This window comes from Aquila chrysaetos, chromosome 12 (assembly GCF_900496995.4).
Source record: "Aquila chrysaetos chrysaetos chromosome 12, bAquChr1.4, whole genome shotgun sequence".
Lineage (NCBI taxonomy): Eukaryota > Metazoa > Chordata > Aves > Accipitriformes > Accipitridae > Aquila > Aquila chrysaetos.
The window spans coordinates 6,958,573-6,981,399 of record NC_044015.1 but is presented as its reverse complement, the minus strand read 5'-3'; the positions used below and the strand labels follow the sequence as shown (position 1 = coordinate 6,981,399).

Below are 22,827 nucleotides of genomic sequence, written 5' to 3'. Positions count from 1 at the left end.
ACCTGATCAGGACATCTTTTTAAATTGTTCAATAGGCTGGATGGTGAATTTGCTTTTTCTTTTGTTTCGCCTGATGAAGGTTATTGTTCCCGGATACTGTAGGATGTATGGGAATGAGATGTGCTTTAAGGATACAGTAGTTTTGTCTTTCCACTTAACCCGTGCCTTGCATTTGCTGATCTGATGGATGGGATGATTCTTGCATAGCTACTGCCAGGTATTCCTGACGGCTGTGGGCAGGAGCATGACATAACTACAGCAACTGGAGTGACTGTAGTAATGTTACTTTAGAATTCTGTCATTTAATGAATTTCAAATTAAAAAAAACCAAAACCAAAACAAAAAATAAACCCAAAACCCAACAAAACCAAACCCCCTTTGTTTTATTTCCATGCAGTTTATTAGCCTGTCAGTGCCCAGAACATGCCTGCATTGTCATGAGCTGGGCCTTTGGTCAGCATGAGCTGCTGGCCTCAGCGCTGCTTTGTGCCAATTTGCAATGCTGATGCTCGCTGAGAAAGGAGGTTTTGTAGGGTGTCTTTTGCCATTCTTAGCTATCTTACAAAGTTTTTTCTTGTATGAGCCTAAAAATCTCTTGCTGTGAATTAAGCCAGAGTTTTTAACCTACCTGCAGAGAAGAGAGAGAAAGAGGGAGGAAAAAAAAAATTCCCATCCTCTTTATAGCAATCTTTTATGTAAGTGGAGTCTGTTAGCATGTCACTGCCTTCCCAGTCCCCGTTTCTAGGCTAAACAAAATCGGTTCTCTTAATGTCTCCTTGTAGGCCATTCATTCAAACTTCTGATTGTTGTTGCTGCTCTCATATGGGACTTTCCCTCCCATTTGTCTGTGCTTAACTTCAGGTGCCTCACCTGTATGTCAGTGTTACAGTCATTCTTCTATCATGGAGACTTGTGTTTATACTTTCTAAATGGTACTTGACTTTAACAGTATGACATTGGTGACTTCTGGTTTTCTGACATCTCTTCCAGCAGCGTTGCTGCTGAGCCAGTAATTACGTGTTTGGTTTTTCCTTGCCCGTGTGTAAACCATGCTGCTCAACTGCTGAATTTCCTCTCACTGGTTTCAAATTACTTCTCCAATTTCTAAAGATAATTTTGAATACAAATTATGTCCTTAAAAGAGATTATGACCTCTCCTATTTAATGTCTTCTTGATAACAATATGGAAATAAATATTTAATAATCTTTGAGTGAGGAGGTCTGGGTCCTTTAGTTATGCGATGCTACCCTAGCTTGAAAACTGTGTTTCTTCATAAACTGTGCACCACGGTGTATAGGTACATGCATTTCAAGGACTCTGAAGTTATTTGATATTTTTTGAGTATTTCAAATAATGGTAGCTATCTCTGAAGGCAGTTGCAGAATTAATTATAGGTGGTCATGGTCAAGCAGAGCTGACAAGAGCTTCTGACCAGTCTGGAGCAGGGATCTCTTGGGGTTCTGCAACTTGTAGAGTTTTACATAGGCACAAGTGATCCGTGGGTGTTACAACTTACTGTGCCACATAGCAGATGAAGCTCTCCTGAACAGTGTAACCATAGAAGTGCATCCAACCTCAGAGTATGAGGGGAAGGGGCATATCTAGAGCTTCTACAGTACTGACGATCTCTGTCCCATGAGTGTTACTTTACGCTTTAGTGCAGTGGAGAGTGGCTCACAGTATGCAGTGCTTTCTGTTAACTTAGAAATATGTTATAGTGAACTGAGGAGGTTATCTCTTAAAATAACTCTGAAATTGTGGAGCAACTGTATACTGAGATGGCAGCAGTGAATTCCTAGTTATGAATTACCAGGAAGATCTGTGTGTGGGGAAGCCATTTTAGCTCCTGCTGAAAAGTAACTTTTATTGTTTCTTCCTTTAGGAAACTGTGTTAGATAATATGGCTGAAGAGGGAAATATGTGCAAGTCCCAGGCCACTCGTGTAGAGAAAAGCGGGCTGCCAAAGGTGACTTCGTGCTGCCCCTGGGCTGTCAGTCTGACTGGGCAAATTGACAGATTATCCAGAGATCTAATGAGTCTCCATGACCAACTGCATAAGCTTGTAACTCACCGAAAGGCTGCATGGTGTGAGAAGGTAAGGCTTTGGGTGGTGTTCTTGATCATTAGTGACTTTTAAGATACTGTATTTTTCAGCTCTCTCGCTACCGCCCATCCTAGGGCAGCCTCCCTGTTGCTGCTTTGTGTCAACCTTGCTGCAATCTCGATGTCAGATTTAACAGTTACTTGTCTGTTTATGCCCACAGCATGCCAGGTGCTCTTTCAAACACAAAGTAGGCATCTGTCCCAGAGAGACAGCATGCTGAAACAAAATAAGTGCTCTTTTGGAAGGGAAGGCATCAAAGGATAGGGTTTGCAGAGGAGAGAAAAGAAGAGGAGGAGGAAATCGCGGCAGCCCCCGAAGGGGATAGAGGCAGCAGGTTGAAAGCATCAGTAATGGTTATAGTGAGAAAAATGAAGATAGGTATTTGCAGGGAAAGGAGGGTGGAAGAGGCCAGAGCTTGTTGTCTTTCACTGAGTTTGTAGTCTTTGAAATGTCTGATAGAGGAAGGAATAAGAAGGATTTGAAACCTGTGAAGTGAGAGAAGGGACTAAGCACAAGATTTGGTGGAAGAACAGACTGGCTGTGGGAGGCTGGCTGCGGAGGAAAGCAGGTGATACGAAGGAAGTGTACATGGTATTTGCTGACATAGGGATGGGGAGACACTGGGAAGCACCCAGAGGGGGTGGTAGGGCATAAATAAAGCAGCTGTTAATGTAGATGTAGAAGGTGAATCTGAATATTAACATGCTGGCACAAGGAGAAGATACGATGAAGATGCAGACATAAAAACTAGTCATTTTTTTCAGGCATCAAGAGGAAAGAAGGATACCAGAGAATCTATGAAACCTGTGGATGGAGAAAAAGTGAAGGAAACAGTTGGGGCAGACAGAACAGTAACAAAAACGCTGTATCACTATTTTGTGTCTGTATTAACTCGGGAGAGGGGTTTTTTTGCTTGTGGCTTTTTTTCTTTTTTTTTTTTTTTTTAAAGATTGAAATTTTGGTAGACAGGGTTTATAGATCAGCTGACAAGATGAAAAGTGGCAGGTTGTCAGATCAAGAGGTATTTGCCCAAGTGTTCAAAAGGGTCTGGCATGGAAAAAGTGTGTGGAGAGCTAATTGCTCTCTTCCACTGTAAAGATAAGGAACTAATCAGGATCAGTTGGATGGGGACAGGCACAAGGAGCTGCTGCTTCACACAGAGTACAGAACTTCTTCCCACAGGGCACTGTCGAAATAAGCAGTGTACATAGATTCAAAATCTGTTGGACACATTCTTGGAAGATGAAATCCATCAAAGACTGTCAAATATACAGATATGTTTTACAAACGTAGGAATTTGCAGGAGTACAAATTGTTGCAGGCTGGGAGAATATTCTGGGGAAGTATCTCCATATATTTGCCTTTGTCTTACAGTCTTCTCTAGGCACTTGCTGTCGATCACTGTCAGTGATGGGGCACTGGACTAGGCAGGTCTCTAGTGTCATCAGATTTGGCTGCTTTTTATGACATGACTTGCAGGACAACTCAGACTTTGAATTCTAAAAAGCAAATTTCCAATGCATGATTTCCAAAGCAAGATATGCTCTGACTCCTCTTATATGTAACAATATATATGCTGTTAAATATTATGTTAAATATTATATAATAATCACACTTAATTTTTTTTATGCTTAAATTTGGAAATGAAGTCCAAAAAGATTAACTGATTAATTCTTCATTGTACTTTGAAATAGATGCACTGATTGGATTTGAACGATGGTTGGTCAAGTTCCAGTGTTTCTGAGATTCAGTGAATGTCATATGAGTTTATGACTGTGCGTAACAAATGGAGTGCATCTTAAGTGTGTTGTTAAAAGGATGGTTTATCACAAATGCTTCCTCTTCTACATGCCCTGGAACAGAATTGTTTTGTAACTCTACAGGACAGCATTTTTTGGAATGCTGGGGGTCAGATGACTCTCCCATCAGTCCTCTTGATATCAACCCGTCCTTTGAATACTGTTGCTGCTTATGTGATGCTTTCTGCCTGTAGTCTGCCTTTTTTTCCCCACAATCAGGATGCTGGCTGAATGCAGGCTCCTCTATCAATTGTATGTTTCTGCCCCCTTCAGTCTTTTCCTTGGAGAAATAAGCTTATCAAATCTTTCCTTCTGTATTTTTTTTTTTTTAATCAAACAAAGAGAAGATATAGCAGTAGCTAAAGTGGTCATTATCTCTAACTTTGTATCTTGCGATACTGAGACATCTGGAAATTCTCTTGGCTTTCACAAGCATGCCTGTCTGAGGGATAGTACAGTTTATTATAGCTCTTATGCCCACTACCTTGTACTACACAAAAAAATGTGCTAATCCACAGAGTAATTATGTCTGTTGTTACCAGTAGGCCTGATGTCTGTGCCAGGCAACTGAGTAGAAACTGTTCTGAAGAACAGAATTGATGGCACATGATTAAACGTGATATAGTGGGGAACAGACAGCATAGTTTTTGCACAGAGGAATCATGACTGTAAAATCTGTTGGAGCTCTTTGAAGGGACCAGTGAGCATGTGAGCAAGGGAGGTTGGATCAGCGTTGTTTGATTGCATTTAAAAATGACACTTGATAAAGTCCCTGAAAAGATTCTCAACACAAATAAACTGCCCACGTGGCTGTCGTTCCTCTTATCCTTGAGCAAACAGCAGAGCAGGAAGCAGAGAGGAGGCGGCTGTGATCAGTTTGCGGAGGTGGTCACCGGTGGCGCCTCACAGGCCCGTGCTGCTCAGCAAGTGTATAACTGCGCTGGGAAAGGAGGTGCATAGTGAGGTGCCCAAGTTGAGAGATGAGACTAAATCCCTGAGAGCACGTGAAGGACAACAGCAAAGGCTTGTTGAGGGTGCTTGTAGTGAGTAGCGAAGTGGTAAAATGTCAGATAAAATTGCATGGAGATAAATCTAAGAAAATCCACCTGAAGGGTGAATCATAATTTTACATGTGTTTTTTTTCTGATCTGACTGTCATGGCATGTGAACGAGCTCTTGGCGTCATAATAATGGTTCTGTGGAAATGTCAGTGGTCAGAAATAGTACATTGAATCCTAAGAATTGTTAGGAAAGTGAAAGAAAGCAAAACTTAAAATATTCCCAACTGTTCATGGAATGCCGTGTGCAGTTTTGGTCCCAGTCTTAACTAAAAAAAAAAAAAAAAAAGTTGTGGTTGAGCTGAAAAGGCATGAGGAGGGGAAGCGATAAGTGATGATGACCCAATTTGTGAAAGGGTTTCTCCGTGAGGAAATTTACCTAGGCTAGGGCTCCTTGCACTAGAAGAGGAGAGAATGAAGAGGGGTATTGTGCTGGAGCAGGAGGAAACATTTTTTTACTGTTGTTCTGATGCTCCTTGGTTTTTATGATGGGTGAACCTAGAGGGAATTGCTGGACAAAGTAATGAAGAAAAAATAATTAAGCAAGAAATATTGAAAGTATTCTCTGGTTGAGAAAGTCCTTCAGCCGCAAACTACTGGAGTTTAGAATTTGTATCTTCCAGTGAGGTATTGTTACATATTGATCTAGTCCTAAACTTATTCCCTAGCTATTTCCTATTGGAGACAGTGCTTGGTTAGATGGAGCTTTGATATAACAAGGTACAGTTGCTCTTTCTTTACATCCAGTTTTGAGCATCACAACTCAGGAGAGAAATTGGGAAGAGTCCAGAAGAGAAAAATGAAAATCATCGTAAGTCTGGAATGTAAGGTCTTTGAAGGTCTTTATGTTAAAAATGGAAAGACTAAGGTGACATATATGATTCTTTGAATATGAAGAAATTTTCTGTGGGGGAAAGATTCCCCTCCCCCCCCCATGTCCTCAGTGAATGGGACAAGAATGTGTGTAAATCGCAACACAGAGATTCTAATTAGGTACTAAGGAAAAAAATTCCTAATGCCCAGGGCAGAGAAATGTTGGAGTAGGTTGTCTGGTGAGCTGTGAAGTCTCCATTCTTGGACCCTGCACAAACCAGGTTATGCAAGTATCTGTCAGGGATGGCTGAAGAGGAGTTGAACCTGCTCTAAGGCTGTAGATTGGGCTTGAAAACCTGTTGACATTCTTTCACTTATGCAAGCCTGTGATTGATTGATTGATTTATTTTGGACTATGTAGAGGTAGTTCATGTGTGTTAAAGTCATTGCTACACCAGGTAGCAATATCTGGTTTGCACCGCTAAACACAACTGCTTATTATTCACGATGTGTTTTCAGGGGCAATGTGCCTATTTGTTGCAAGTTTAATCATTTGCACACTGTGATTCTGGTAGTTAAAACTATTGATCTTAAAACTTTTAAAATTAAGGAACTTATTTTTCTTATTTTCTTTTGTTTCTTGTTTGTTTCTTTATTTTCTTTTGTTTGTTTCTGCCTGCCCCCATCTCGCTCTTTGGTTATGTGTTTTGAATGACCCTGAAACCATTTCCCCTTTCAGGGACATTCACTAGAAGACATCTGAATGTTGCCATGGGATTTGGGTGATTTGTGAAACCCTGATTAATATGACATTTTAACTTATATCCATCTCTAGGCAGCAATGTGTTCAGTATCTTGGAGGAGAAGGGCATATGACAGAGGTGTGATGTAAATATGGGGCTTTCTTACTGTTAGCTTTGTTCTTTGCCATGCAGTACTGGGCAAATAATCATCATTTCTTTGGTGACATTTTGGGGATTTGTAAATGATCAAAAAGTTGAGTGAAATGGTTAAGCTTTAAAAATGTTTCTCTTCTTAGAAACAAACTTAACTGTAAAAGATGAAATCTCCTAATTCCAGAAGAGAACTTGTTTGTTTGCTTTTTCCTTTCTGAATATTTCATGTTATCTACTCCTCTATTTGAGAGGGGGATTTGATTTCAGTCTGCGTTAAGCATTTGGCATCCACAAGCTGGAATGCAGAGTATTTGACTCCAAATTGTGATCGTTTCAGTTTTCATCACATAAATGCTCACACCATACTGAGCTTTTGTTGAAACTTGGGCTATTGTATCTTGGGATCCTCTGTGTTCAATAATATTTAAAAGCAAGCCAGACTCCTTTGAGATGGCAATATGATGGGATGGAGCTTGCTCATGCATGCAGCTTGAAGCATGGCCCAGAAAGACTTAGAGCCATTAATCTGAGCTTGAATATGCTCTTTTCACACTGGAGTCCTCTCCAGAAATACTGGTGGCTGTACTTGCATGCTTGGCTCATGTTGTGCCTGACTACCCACAGTTGAGCCTTTAAGAGGTTGTAATCCCTGGCCCGCACCAGACCTCCTTAATGACAGTGGAAGAGCATGCTGAAACCTGCATTTTGACTTTTTTCTGTATTTTTCTCCTGATCGGTCACCTCCCCTTCCATTCAGTAACCCCTAACCTTCCCAAACTGTTTCACCTGCAGCCTTGATAGGGCAAATCATGCCTGGCAAATTTGGTGGCCTTTTACAACGGGGTTACAGTGTTGGTGGATAAGGGAAGAGCAACTGACGTCATCTACCTGGACTTGTGCAAACCATTTGATACTGTCCCACATGACATCCTTGTCTCTAAATTGGAGAGACATGGATTTGACGGATGGACCACTTGGTGGATAAGGAGTGGGCTGGATGGTCACACTGAAAGAGTTGTGGTCAATGGCTCAACATCGAAGTGGAGACCAGTGATGAGTGGTGTTCCTCAGGAGTCAGTATTGGGACCGGCGCTGTTTAACACCTTTGTCAGTGGCATGGCCAGTGGGATTGAGTGCACCCTCGGCAAATTTGCCAACGACACCAAGCTGTAAGCTGTGTGGTGCGGTTGACACACTGGAGGGAAGGGATGCCATCCAGAAGAACCTTGACAGGCTTGAGAGGTGGGCCCATGTGAACCTCATAAAGCACATGGGTTGGGGCAATCCCAAGCACAAATACAGGCTGGGCGATGAGTGGCTTGAGAGCAGCCCTGTGGAGAAGGACTTGGTGGTGTTGGCTGACAAGAAGCTCAACATGACCTGGCAATGTGTGTTTGCAGCCCAGAAAGCCAAACATATCCTGGGCTGCATCAAAAGAAGCATAACCAGCAGGTCAAAGGAAGTGATTCTCCCCTTCTTCTCCACTCTCATGAGACCCCACATGCAGTACTGTGTTCAGCTCTGGGGCCCCCAACATAAGAAGGACATGGACCTGTTGGAGCAAGTCCAGAGGGGGGCCACAAAGATGATCAGAGGGCTGGAGCACCTCTCCTATAAGGACAGGCTGAGAGAGTTGGGCTTGTTCAGCCTGGAGAAGAGAAGGCTCCAGGGAAACCTTATAGGAGCCTTCCATTACCTAAAGGGGGCCTAGAAGAAAGCTGGAGAGGGACTTTTTACAAGGGCATGTAGTGATAAGACAAGGGGTAATGGCTTTTTAAGACTGAATGTTTTTTGATGCACCTTGATTTAAGGCTTCACTATTTGAAATAGGGAAGCAGCTCCAGAGGCTGATGCTAAAACATAGTCCTACATCCTTCTGGTTTTGGTTGGGTTTTTTTGTTTTCCTTACCGAGATCGAGTTGAATTTTACCTACTCAAACAAGTACACTTCCAAAGTTTTTCTATGTGCCTCATAATGAATTTGAGGGGGGCATGGGGAGTTGTGGGTACCCTAGTAGCCACTGCTGGTGCTTGGTGGCTGTGCTGTGTGTGGCTAACCTGCATGAAAATAAAGGCATGTGCAATGTATGTATGTGGGTGAGGGAAATACAAAGCCTCATTATTTTCTCCACTGTGTGAATGGTGAGGAGCACTGGTGGGGGTTGGGCTGGCTCCTGGTGTGCTGCGTTCCCTCCTGCACCCGTGCAGGGCTGGGTTGTGTTTTTGCTGCCTTAAACCCGGCACTTGTGGCAAAGAGACAGCTGAGCTCTCACCGAAGAACTCTCTGAAGGCTTGTCAAAAGCTCTTTTTTTTAAAGCAAACTGTTCGCATTGCATCATTACTGTTTCTGCTGTTTATTCTGGTTCTTGGGGCTTTCTGCTAATATGAAGATGTTACTGTAGTGAGTAGTTAATTATCCAGGCTGTCTGGGGTGCAGGAAGTGGAGGAGTGGTAGGGAATGGTTCAGTGCCGGCGTATTTCCTCAGTCAGCACATTCCCTTCCCCTGCCCCCTTCCCCGGTCCCAGAGCGTTTCTGTGTTCCACTTTGTATTTGCAAACCTCCATCTGGAGCACCGAGCAGCTGTCAGTGGAGCTTTTCATGCAAAAAGAAATTGAAGAACTAGCAAGGCCACAAGAGCAGCTTTTGGAAATGCACGGCTGGCTGGGCCCAGATGCCTGGATAGGGGGATGAAACCTAGAGAGATCAACAGAAACATCCATCAAAGGGAGCAATGGAGGACATGGACAGGAGGATGGCAAGGAGGGACAAGGCTAATGGCTTTTCTGTGTAGTTCTTTCGTTAAATGTAGGATTAAATTTGCTGCTGATGGAATTGCCATGGTATTAGCAGATTTAGGTTATTAGAAAGCACAGATCTGCTGTAAACAGTAGGAAGTAAGATCCTAATGTTTATATTCACTTTTTGCTCATGTATTTTCTTGCATTAGTTTATTTGTCACTCACCAATATTCCTAGCAGGAGATCTGAGCCTGCTTGCTTCTGGTAAGTGCCTGTGGAGACTACAGTGGAGATCCAAGTGATTGTTCCTGGAGAGCAGTGTGCTCTCTCTTGTGTTGGAAGGAGGAGAGAAGCCATCTCGGTGCATCGGTTCTTTTCTTAACAGCAGAATCTAACATTTGCATTAGACCTGAAGCCCCTGGTTAGCTCAGTTTAAGGCTGGCATGCACGTGGGAAGTTACTGCAGATAAGCAGAGCTGGGAGATTTTTGAAAGAATCTTGCTCGCTTCTGAGAACCCTGTGCAGGTTGGTCAGACTTGAATAGTCAATGTTAAGCTTGGAGCATACAAAGAGATGGAAAAGATAAGTATTTATTCTTCGTTTGCAGATGCAACTTGCTGTGCAGATTGCTGAATGAGTGCTGAACTGTGTGAGAGACAGACTCTGTACCAGTTGCTAAATCAGCAAACCGATTTCAAACACACACAAAAACTGTAACTGAAAATAAATTACCCAGGCTGACATTTTTGATGGGGCTTATATATTCTAAAAGACTCCAGGTCCTTAGGGAAGAGAGAAACATTAAAAACTTGAATGCTGTCTCCTGTTTTGTGTGCAGAACTGGGGCTTGAAGTAAGTGTGGGTGAAAGTTTTTCTTGCTTCCCAAAAGATGCTGTTTTCCTTTCTTTCGTGAAATGCAGAATGTTTGCTCAGGTGACAGGATCACCTGATCACATCACATAATCAATAGCCAGTGTTAATATTTCACTCGTATTATTTGCCAAGATGCTGGATACCGACCAAGGCAATCAAACATGTAATAAATGGAGCTGAAGAATTATACTCCAATAAATTTTAGATGAGCTTTATTTAACAATAAACTGTAAAAAACCCCATTCCAATGAGAGAACATGTTTTGTAGCCACTGTAAACGTTTTAGTACATTTTTAAGAAGTAAGTGTAGTACTTACGTTCTCACAGTTAAAACACACAATAAAACATGGATGAAGACTAGGAACGCCTGTAGGGCTCAGATGCGCAAGGTGTACATAAGATCGCAGGTCCCAGCACCACTTTTATCTTTTGCATGTGAAAAACTTGGAGGCTGATAGGTAGGTGGGATTTGAGGTACCTGTGACCACAAGGTTGCTGGATTTCGAGACTCTCTTGCAAGTGGTGAGCCATTGCAACAAATGTTGTCCTCCACAAGGGCAATATCTTGGGGACATAACTAATTCTGGCTGACAGAGGCTATATTAAACACCATAGCCAGTGGCTGTATTTTAGAGCAGCTCTACCTGAAACACTGTTAGTGTGTTTTACCGAACCCTTCAGAGTGGGTTTTGGGGACAGTAACTTCCAGGAGGTATCTGGCTTGCTTTACAGCTCCGGGCAGACTGTCGGGAGGGTTTCCTCCTCTGCCAGCAGGAGTTACAAGCATTTAGGTGAGTTGATAGAGGTGCTTTTAGAAGGGCTGTTTGCATTCATGCATTCAAAGCTTAACTTTAAGTTTCCTTTTTTCTTAAAACCTTGGCCTTGTTCTCTCAGTCTTCTGCCCTGAAATTGAGGGTACTTGATCATAAGAGAAAAAAGTATCCAGCTCATGTCTGTGTCTTTGTCCCTTGTGCTTGTAGAAGAGCTGACATAAAAGCAAATCTCTTATTTAATATTGTCACATCTCTTCTTGCCAGCCAGAAATGTATCTAAATAAAGCTTTAGTACACTTCTGAGCTCAGAATGCACTACTTTTAACTCTTCATCTTATCAGCTCTCTCAAAATGCTGAGAGCTGTTTGAATTTTCCCTTTGCAGGCTAGCTGTAGGGCCCAGCCTTTGACTGCTGCAAGAGTCACAATGGCCATTCAAGCAGCTTTGCATCCACCTACAGCTGCTACTCACCACCAAAACTGTGACCTAATAAGAGAAACTGCTGAATGTATTTTAAGAGTAGTGGCTTTAGAAAATGTCTGCTTTTTAACTGAAACTCTGAAAATGTTTTATGTAGACAAATCTCCACCTGGGAGTTAAAGTTCATTTACCTCATACCATAGGCTGGGTTGCTGGAGTGACCTTTGGTGCTCTGGATGCACTGGTCCTGCCTCCCCCAAAAGCAGAGAGAAGAGCTGCAGTGCTGGTGGAGGTTCTGCAGTGGTCGATGCAAAGCCCCTGAATGGCACAAGGGAGTATTCTCTAACTGAAAACCAAACCGGTTTAGGCATAAAGAAACTCCCTAGAAGTCATGGGGTTTTGGTTTTTTGTTTGTTTTTTTTTTTCTCCTTGTAATTTTTGCATAAGAAGGACCCTTTTCTGAAAATTTGTATGACTAGGTGGTAATACCTTCCTCTAATTTGTGTATTTTAGAAGTGGTTTGTATAAACATTCATTTTTTTGGCTGTATGTACAGGGATTACATTCCTTGAATTTGTTTCACATCCTGTTCTTCCAAAGCAGGATAATATAGAGAAGTGCAAGTCACAAGCAGCACTCTGTTTCTGAAGTGACTACTTTCATGTTGCACAGTGATAAAGCTCTGCTTAAAACAAAGTGGGGCCCTCCAAGCCTCTGCAAGTCACTTAGATCTGAGATGATATCTCATATCATCAGTGTTTGTCTCTGCTGCCCAAGATAAAAGTTGGGAAGAACAAATTGAAAAATAAGTGAGCAATTTATTACATAAAGCAATACTTGTCTGTTGCCTTCCTTTGTAATTTGTAGTTGTCAGGGTCTTTTTCAAAGTAGCACTGCAGCCTTTTTGCAAGTGTCTAAATTACTTACACTGACATACTCTGGTTTTTATATCATATATTTTCAGTATGTGCCTATTACTACATTAATTTGTGTGATCTTCTAATTAATTCAAGGATTTTGAAAAGTCTAGAGATAAAACTGTAGTTACAAAGAAATGCATTATAAAAGGCTGGGCTGTTAGAATGGAATTTTTTTTTTTCTGTAAAATGCTGAAGATTTATAATTTGGAGAAGGAAATAGGTGTTTATCTCTTATTCCCTGTGGTGTGCATTCAGAATTGTGTAGCATATGGGACTTTCACAAGCCTGAACTGTGTCTCCTTGTAGTCAATGGTAAAGAATCTGCAATTCTGATGCTCCTGCCTGGAGCTGTCCCACATTCCGGAGAGCAACGGGACTGTACTGCGTGGTGGGCTTGCATATCTTCTTGGGAAGTAGCTGAAGAGGTTTAGATGCGCTCCTGGCTCCAGAGCACAGTGATTCTGGCTATCTTGTTGTATGCTTGTGCTGATGCTTCATGTCTGCTTTTTTTGTGCTGGCATCACTGGTGTCCTCTTAGCTGAACAGAGGTGATGCAGAAATTGCTGATTTCTTTGAAGATCATTTATTATTTTAAGATTTGTCCCTGGCTGGTTCTGCCCACAGAGTTGCTGCAATAGAATAATCACATCAAATGTTTGACTCCCATCTATTTTTTTTTTTTTCTTTTTTGAGTTCAGTTGTTCTCCTCAAAAGTTAACCACTGGAAAAGCAAATTACTCATGCGAAAAACTCATATACATACATACAACAAGAAAATATACATACAACAGAAAACTTTTTTGTACCTCTGTGGAAGAGGGATGTATCTCATGAGGCTTTCAGCATAGCTACCTTCGTTCTGGGCTGTTTGCCTCAGGTACGTCCTTTAGTAATCCAACCCAAAGGCTGTCTTTGAAGCAACTGCCTCTGTGTATCTCTTCATGGGTAGGATCCTGTGCAACTCCGTTGCAGGAGGAGAGCTGGGTGAAGCCCTTATGGTAAGGAAGTCTGCTCACACGGGCTCACTGCACAGTAGTCACAGAGTTCAGTGCTTGTAGGCCTAAGAGGATTAATCTCTCTTTTGCTTTGCCTGTGTGATAGATATTTGTAGACTCAGCAAACAGGCAATGCTTTTATCAGTCATGTGCTTTTGTGTTTCTTATTGATATTTGGAGGTAAACTTTGCATTTTTCTAGTAAAGACCCTGAAAAATCTTAATGTTGCTCTTTTCCTGTTTTATTCATCCTATATTCTTTTCATTTATCTTAAGCTAGACTGACTTTTCTGACTCCTATTAATGTGGTATTTAGATACATGAGTCTAAACACAGACCCATTTGATTATTGTAAAAAAACCCAACCAACCAAAGAAAAAAACACCCAAAGCAAAAAAAAACCCAAACCAAACCCAACAAAAATACGTTATCCATTCAGACAAGATCAGATCACTCCTCTTTATGAAATTCTCATTCAAATGCTTTAATTAACTCCTAACTTTCCATTACTGTGCTTCCTCACTATCTAAAAGCTTTCCATTGGAGAACAGCATGGGTGTCGTTCTGAAGGCTTATGAATGGCTTTGTAGTATTCAATGTATAATAAAAGGAAGCGCAGAGCAGCAGTGCCCTGCCAGACCATGGTAGCTGTTCTTGTCGGATGCAGCTATGTGCATTCCTGGTATTAAACCTATATTTTTAGTTTCTTCCCAGAGGACTCCCCCGGTTAAAAGATGGCCTTCTATTCCTGGATAAAATAGGTACATTTCCTCTCTGTGGCTTCCTTGTCAATTTGTTTTGGAATGACAATAGGTGTGCCTGGGAGCTAGCATTTGAATAGTGAATGTCTTGCTTAAAATGCATAAGATGGAGATGCATACATTCCTCTCTAATTGCAGGAAATTGCAAATCCGGGCAAAATTTGGAATGCAGCTGCTTGTATAATTACATCTTCTGTCAGTTGCTGTAGCTCAGCTTTACAACCCTTCTAAAATGTCTTCATAGTTTATGGTACAAATAATGCCCCCATTAATATTACTTTGGGATCACCCCTTTCATTTATTCGCCACCAATTCCAAAGGCCTAAGATTTTTCCTCTTCCTGAACTAATAACAAGTGTTAGAAATTAGTAATTATAATAAGGTGAAATTTCGCTTCAGCTGGTATAATTATTGTTAAGCCAAAAGAAATTATTTGAGTTTCTTACTGTTGCTGGGGTTTGTGTTTAGTAAGAAATACCCATGCATGTACCTCGAACCAGTTTGATATGCCTACATCATCATGTTTTGGATACGTGCAAACCTTTCCATTTTGTAAAATAGAAGGCAATGGTAATGGGTCATGGAAAAGTTGTTATGTTACTGGCAACTAAGTGTTGCTATCTGCTACTCGTCATTAAATGACAGATAAGATATAGATCACAATTCAGAGCTTAATGAAATGTGTTGGCCCCACTTACACCACCATCACAATTGGAAAATGGTTGAAAGGTTGGAAAGGATTAAAGGAGGGGTAATAAAGGAATTATTTGCTCTGTCTTTTTGACAGGTGAGAAAATTGTACTTTAACCAAGGCAAAGTTATAGCTGGATCATGTTCTGCAAGTTCTTAGGCAGAAGTGGAGTTTTGAGGGTATTAGACTTTAGATGAAAGATGGTATAAGAAGACCCACTGCCTGAGGCGGAACTCACTGAAAAGGGGCATACTTTTAGCCATAAATGTATTTCACTGCTGAGATGACACAGTGATGAGGTAGTTTCTTGATCTGCTGGAACCTGTGTTTAAAAAACAAAAAGTATACGTTTATAGAAGAGATCCTGTAACTTACCAAAATGTAGTAGAACATTGCAGAAATTACTAGGTGAGATACTGTAGCCTGTGCTTTGCGGTAGGTTAGACTAATCAAACAGTATATTATGACTTTAAATCCATAAATGCATGAGCATTGGTATTAAATAGGCTATTTCAGAAGAACATCAAGTCTCTTTGTGTACCATCAAGGATCTCAAAAGAATAAAGAAACCTCATTTAGGCAGGACAGTGTGGGAAGTGTTCAGCTATTACAATAGAAAATGATGGTTTCCAGCGTTTTTAACTGGTTACTCTTCAGTGTGTAGAAATTGCTGCAGAAAATTAAAAACCTTGAAAGCTTACAGCAAAGAAGCTTGATTCAATAAGACAAGTTTTATAGAACTGCAGTACTAACTCTATAACTTTCTTAGAGGTTTGAAATTACATTTGGGCAAGTTACTATAAGACATGAATTTGAAATTAGAGTAAGGGTTTTTTTTAATAGTAAAACACCTGCTTACTCAGTGTTGTAGTGTTTCCAGAACAGCTGATTGCAGATACTGCTTTTGCTTTAACTTGTGGGTTTTTTTTGTACAAGCAGCAAATGCCTTCAGATGTTTTTCTGAAGGTTGGGGGTCTGATTTTCCTGGAAGGCACTGTTCAGCAAACGTTTGAACTTCATAGGCTCTGCAGGTCCTGTCCCCCCCTGCTCCATAATTTTTCCCAGAAGCAGGAGCTGCAGGATTTGATTTTCCATTACTTATGCATTCACAGCATCCCTTGAAATGGTGCCTTTCTCTGCTTCTCTGAGGCTGAATGGGTCACTGTCTATAGCTAAGGAAGGAAAGCGTTTGTTATACACTTAGCCATGATTGTTCAAAAAAAAAAAAAAAAAGCAAACATTTTTGTTAAAAGTAACTGCCCCCCTTAGCCAAATTATTATTTGTTTATTGTTAAAGAAGTGTAAAGCCCTCACCCTGCTTATGTGTGAAAAACGCTTTATGCCTTTGGGGACACACAAGCACACAAAACACTTGGGTTATTCATAACTGTTCTGTACAGAAAACAGTGACAAACATGGAGAGCAACGGTGTTGGCTTGTTCAGTTCTTGAGACCTCTAATGATGTTTGAGATGAACTCTGCCTGGGCACCTTCTTTCACAGACAGACCATGGTGCATGTTTTTCAGCGCTGCTCCATGTGCAGCAAGGTGCAGAATGTGTATTGTATAGCCAGGAAATTCTTGTATAGGAGCACAAAGAGGTTGTGGGTAGGAATTGTGGGATCCCTGTGACTATTTTTATTGTATTCCACTTTTATTTAATACTTCCAGATCTCTCTGTTATGCTTACAGTGGACTCTGCTCTTCCCCCTTCTATGTTATTGATGCTTTTGCTTATTATTTCCTTTTGCTCTCTTTCCTTTTGTACTTGGTGCTGGTTTTTCAGTGCTGACCAGGAGGGCTTTCTTAAAACTAGTCTACAAATCCTTCTCTATCCTGTTTTCTGTATCCCAGATAGGCTGTCAGCTGGGATTGCAGTTCTGCAAGGTTTTTCTCGGGGGGTGGGAAGAGGTGGTGGTGGAATAAACACTAGATATAAACTGTAGGACAGCAAAAGGTGTAAATAATGATCATTTATAAAGTGTTATTTGGGCTTGTACTGATTAAAGGCAAGTGTTTGCAGGGTTCAGCCCCTGGAATGATCTCGATTCCAGTCTGGAAACTGAAAACTCCTAAACTAGCCTTAATTTCCAATGCCTGGTTTCCAGCGCTCAGCTGTCAGGATTTCTGCGCGGCATCTATGCTGGCAGTCTCTGAGCAATGCCAATATCTCTATGCTTATCCCACTTTCATTTTTTACTTATAGATCTTTATCTATAATTGATGCATGTCTGTTGAATGAGAGTCTGCTCAGTATACATGGAGACTGGGAGCTCTGGGCAGCTCCTCTAACCTGGGGAATGCCTCTCAGTACCCATGCTTGGGATATTGTGATGTGCTGGGGAGCTGTTTGGAGCCAGGCAGGTGAGTGCACTGGCTGACCTGGCAGATCTTTTCTATTTCTGCAGTCTGGTCCCTCATTAATCATACATTTCCAAGTGTGTCATATTTCACTTCACATTTTTCAACTCCCCAGGTACAGGGGGCCATCTCAGACATGATAGCTTTAAAATAGAGCTCGAAAATGAGCTTCCTTTAGGAATAAAAAATTCTGCAAGTCAAATGCTGTTTGGTGTTTTCAGAGCAACCAGATGAGTTTATGAAAGGTGTTGGGTGGTTATGCCCTGATAGCAAGGCAGTATGACTTAGTGGCTTGGATATTGCATCCATTCATATTTCCTAATTTCCTTTCACTCTCCAACCTGAAAAGACAAGATCTGAGATTTTTCTATTTGTTTCTTGTGACTTGGAGCACAAAGGAGCAGGCTGCACTGTGTTTTCCAGCAAAGGCAGGCATTGTGGTTTGTAGTATCTGTACAGAATGGCAAGAATAATTTGTATTTCATGCTATATGCATATGGGGTCTTCTCCCTATTCATAAGAGAAATACAAGAGAGAATGAGTGGACAGATAGGGCTGGAGACAGAAAATGTGCCATTTCTAGGCTTGTGCAGTTTGTTTTCCTGAACAATACCGTTATTATAGCCATTTCTGCAAAACTCCTAGAGTAATACGAAGAGATTGTGATTTAAAAATAATGACATGATTCGGGTCTTTATCATCCACTTCAAAAGGAGCTCCAACAATTGGGTTTGCTGCTTCTTCCTCGAAGCTGGCAACAATGAGATCATAAAATGGAAATGCTCCTATGCCTCCCCCCACTCTCTTCCTCGAAATAGATGTTTGGACCTTTCATTGCTGCTGCATTTTAGACTTCATCTCTAGCTAGAGGCTTCCTTCAAGTATGTAACTGAGAGGCAGAGTGTTCAGTTGCTTTCTGAGGCTTTCAGGTTGCCATGTGAAGTTTTAACAAGCTGAAATGTTGACTTCCAGCATTTGGAAGATTGTCACTTTTGTTAGGTCAGTACTGAAAATGATTTAAATAACGTGATGTGGTTATCTAGATCTCTTAGCATCTCTTTGGGATGTCTTGCATGTTGGTAAAATTCTCTCCGAATAAGTTCACATCCAGCTTGCTTTTTAGCAGAAAAAGAACCGTTTTGTGCATCATTTTTACTGCACTTTTCATTAGCGAGCTGTTAAAACTGAGACAGATCAGCCTCTTGGGGATGTTTCTGAGCCATGTGGAATGAGACACAAAGCTCTGGGAAGCTCGTTACCAGCAAGGTGCAGGCAAATGTGAGGGAGCTGAGGAAACCACAGCAGTAATTGTGAAGGGCTGGAAGGTCTCCTCTTTGAGGAGAGATCAAATGAGCTAAATGTGTAGGTCATCTAAGCAGTTGATAGAAGTAGAGCTCCACAAGATGGGCAGTTGAAAGACTAGGACTGTCCACATGACAAATTAGAACATGTCCAGAGGAGGTGAATCTGGGTATTACTGTTCTGGCCTCAGAACAGTGGAACATGCAAAGAAACTGGAAGGCAGCTTATTTAAAATGTGTGACACATTACCTTTTCTATGATTTGCCCGCAGAACTCATCCCTATAAAATTTATTCAAAGCCAGAAGATACCCAGGACTGAAAATAGCAGAGATAGCTGTCTGGATGAAAATGACAGCCAGTAGTGTCTTAGGTTAGAAGAAATTTCAGAGAACGTAGGGATGAGGAAATGCTGGGGAAGTTAATCATGTGCGTAGGTGTTTGCAGGCTTGAAGTCTCTCCTGCACATCAGTGCATAAGTTAATCCACCATGGTGGGGACTGAGCCAAGCTGCCTGCTCAGCCTGTTCCTTGGATGTGCCCCTTTCCAACTCTGGACTGGGCCCACCCTCTTCTGTTTTGGCTTGGCCATTTTCCTCAATCAGACCTCAGCCCGAACATTTTTGGGAGCAGAGCGTCACTCATGGCGCTGTCCCTGGGGAGATGGGAAATCCTTTCCACATTTGATGCATTTCCCGCTTGGCTTAATTCCACCACGTCAGGAACTAGAGGCCACCTGTCTCTGCCCACCCTCCAGCTGATGTTGAAGAGATCTCTTTTATTCTAGTGCTTATTCCTTTGCGTATTCCTGCATGTGAATCTGGCCGCAGTGTCTGTGCACACCGCAACCCTTTGCACTGTGCCAGGCTCGGGAAGGGCAGCACAGGCTGTCTGTCACTTCAGTCCCTTTTCAGTCTGTGATCTAAGATGCAATACTCCTATCTGTAACTGCACTAGTTCGTTGGCTTCTCCTTAGAACATGAAAATTATACAGTTTTCCCTTTAGCTTTTAGGTTTTTATACCTTTTGAAGACCTATGGCAGTCTTTTGGAAGACTTAAGTTATTTTAAAGGAAACCATCTAGGAGCAGTCGGGGCAGTTTGGCCACTATCCTGTCCCAAACAGCAGTCGGTGACATGGTGAAGTGAAGAGCTAGAAGGAACCCAGCAGGAGTACTTGCCTTGTTGTACATTTATGGCATCTGTCCACCTGCAGCCTATGTAGGGCTGGTGAGGGTGCTTGGTGCCGTGGGAGATTCCTGCCACCTTATCATGGTCTTGGGAGTGTGAAACCTGGTAGGGTACGTTGACCCTGGAGCACGCAGAGGGACAGCGCGCTTCCATGGCCTTAGTTACAGTGTCTGTGAGTGACTGCTCTGTTGTGCTGTTGTGAACAGCTAACCAGATCAGTACTTGCTGCAGAGCGGGATATGTGTCAGTTTGAAAATGTTCATTCCTCATCAGCTGATTCCCTCTATGTTTGGTGTGGCTTTTCTCAAAATTCACCGGGTCCCTTTGGGATGAGGTTGGCTCTGTAGAAGTGGAAACGATGATTATCATGGTGTTGCATTTATTTGGAGAGGATGTGCAGCAGTTGTCAGACAGCACTACATACCTAATTGGGAATTCAACTTCCAGCTGGTAGATTGAGACTGAAAGGCAGAGCTGTGGGATAGAGATGGGCAGGCACAAAATGCTGAGGCTCCTAATCTTTTACAGTATGTTTGTTTAATACAAAGTGGTCTGCTGAGATTGTTTTGCAGTGTAGAATAATCATTGTGTGCTGACTAATGGGAGACGGCAAGCTGTTAAAGAGCATCAATTAACTGTACAGGAGGAGGTTATTGAGTATTTTCACAAGCTTTCAGGATGTGAAGAGTAAAGAATATTACTTGACAGTAACCCTCAGAGATTTTTAGCTATTGAAATCTACAAACCACAACAAGAGTATTTGTGGACATACATATGGTTGCAGAGCTTACTGGGAAGAACAGTGCAAAAAAGAATTTGAGCTAGCTTTCCAACTCCAGATAGTGCTGATACGAAATAAATAGTGCTTTCCTAAACTTGTTCTCTTATTTAATATTCATTATTTTGAATTCCCGCTGTTAAATTTATCTAATGTTGTCCCAGGAAATATTGGTCCTCTTTACAGAAGATAGCATGTGCAGTGCCCTTCTGATACTTGGATGTCAGAATTTGTTATACTTCTGCTTCCCTGCCTGCTCTTATAGTTAGGCTGTTGTCCTTGTCCTTACAGCTGCGCCTGCTTCAGTATAGTAATTCCTATTCTTGCTATTGCTATGACTTAAAACTCAAAGCACTTAGTGCTGAGAGGAGCATGCTCTTCCATCATGTGCCTTGCACAATGGAAAATAAAATTCTCCAATTTTGGCCAGTGGAGAGTATGAAAACTTATGTTTCATTAGGAATACTTTTATACAGCCCTAATAGTATTGTGCCTGAGTTTAATGCAATAAATAAATAACATTTTGTGGGCTCTGTTTGCTGAGTGATTTTGTTCTTTGTAAGTAACAGGAAATTTTTCCCATCTTGGATTCCAGTGTTAAAGCCACTTTGTGCAAACATCATTTTCCATTTATTCATTGGCAGTGGGGAGACCAGATAGCATTGAATTTATTTTTTCAGCTTTGTTTCTTCTAAAGCGGTGTTAGAGAATTGGACCTCGGATATTCTTTTAGCCAACAGCAAGAGATGTCCTGGGATTCCTTGGGGATTATGATAAAGAGGGACCCTTGGTTCTTGGACGAGGGCAAAGATAGACTTCTCTTGGCTTCAACTCTATTCAAATGCCTTAATCAACAGAGGTCTCCTTTAACAGATGGTTCTGCATCGATAAAGCCTTTAACGTGTTAGGAAAAATTCAGAGAAATTTACTCCTTTTCTGATTTGATTTATCAATCTTTTTTGAGCGGGGCGGGAGGAGAATAACACATCAGAAGACTATGGAGAGGATTAATTACTTGGCTGCAAAGGTCACGAAGATACTCTGGTGAAAGACTTGGGATAAGTGAGTGAATTCCTGGTGAAGTTGGTGTCAGTGGGGAAGTTTAACTGACTGCAGCCCTCGTGCGTGCAGTGTTTCTTACGATGAGAGAATGTAATCCGAGCCCCTCTATGTCAAAAGCTTCTGAATTTGTTTCAGTAATGAAACCCTCCCTACTGATCTATGGAAAAAATCCTTTTTTCTCCAGATACAGCAGCTGGTTTGACCCTGAGCGCTTGTAGCTTGGCAGTGGCAAAGGCGGGGGGACTTTGCTACGTTAGGACTCTTGTCCTTGCAGCTGGTGCTCCTTTGAGCTCTGACTGATCTCTGGTGCCTCAGAGAGATGCCAAAATATGCCTGACTTTACAGGGAACTTGTCAAAGCCCTAATATGTGAGATACCAATATCTTAATGCTGATCTGCAGATTTAAAACCCCAAGGAGTTGTTCAGCTTCACACGTGGCCAGGGAAGGGAGGGGTTGCAGAGCAGTTTCAAGGCTGGAAAGGCTGGTGTCATTAGCACTGAGCTTGACCTGAGCTGAGCTTTGGCCAATGGATTCATCCCTGGAGCTGCAATGAAGCATTTCATGGTTCATTATTCTTACAGTAGGAAACAATGTCTTATTCTGAAGCTGAATATCTAACTCAAATTTTCATCCATTTGATCTTCTTATGGCTTTGTCAGCAAAGTCTGGTCTCTCGCCACTTTCTTTTCCACTTTCTTTTAGGATCTAAACCAAATTACATGTCTGTCTCCATGAATGGAAGAGTTTAAGCTCCTGAAGTTTCATACTATAGGGCTTGTTTTCTGGGCTGCGAGTCATTGGGTGACCTGCCTTCCAATTCGACTCTGTTTCCCTGTGTTTTTTTGAAGCATGAACTCCGGAACTGCGCACAAATTCCAGGAGAGCTCTGGGATTTGTGCAGGTTGCAGAGGCAACATCGCTTTTCTGAAACTTTGCTGCTTTTTGGCTGAGCTGATTTGGCAGCTTGTTGCTGTAGCAGAAACAGAAGATGCCATTGGACCAAGAACTGTTTCCCTGAAGGGCTTAGCAGGGTACCTCTTCTTACGGATGTTTCCCCACTGACAGCTACATTTTGAGATGAGTCACTGAATTCATGTTTAATCCACTGGTAAAGTAAAATTGGCAAGGCAATTATCATCTTGCAAGTTCTTCAAATCAAATTGTTAGAGAACATTAAATCAAATGCTTTGGAGAAATCCCAGTATATACAATTGCTTTTATCATCCATTCTGTGATTCTGTCACAAGAAAAGCTTTGTTTTATTGGGCCTATCTTCAGTGAAAGTGTGCTGCC

At 41.7% G+C, this 22,827-nt stretch overlaps 1 protein-coding gene across 2 annotated transcripts in view; it reads left to right on the top strand.

The window, feature by feature from the left end:
- The window catches only part of TEDC1 (tubulin epsilon and delta complex 1), a 75,380-nt gene that overhangs the window by 50,711 nt on the left and 1,842 nt on the right, over positions 1–22,827 (top strand). For both annotated transcript variants that reach the window (XM_030033901.1, XM_030033900.1), the window contains one exon: positions 1,884–2,096. In XM_030033901.1, coding sequence (XP_029889761.1) covers positions 1,884–2,096 — 213 coding nt within the window. The remainder of the gene's footprint in view (positions 1–1,883; positions 2,097–22,827) is intronic.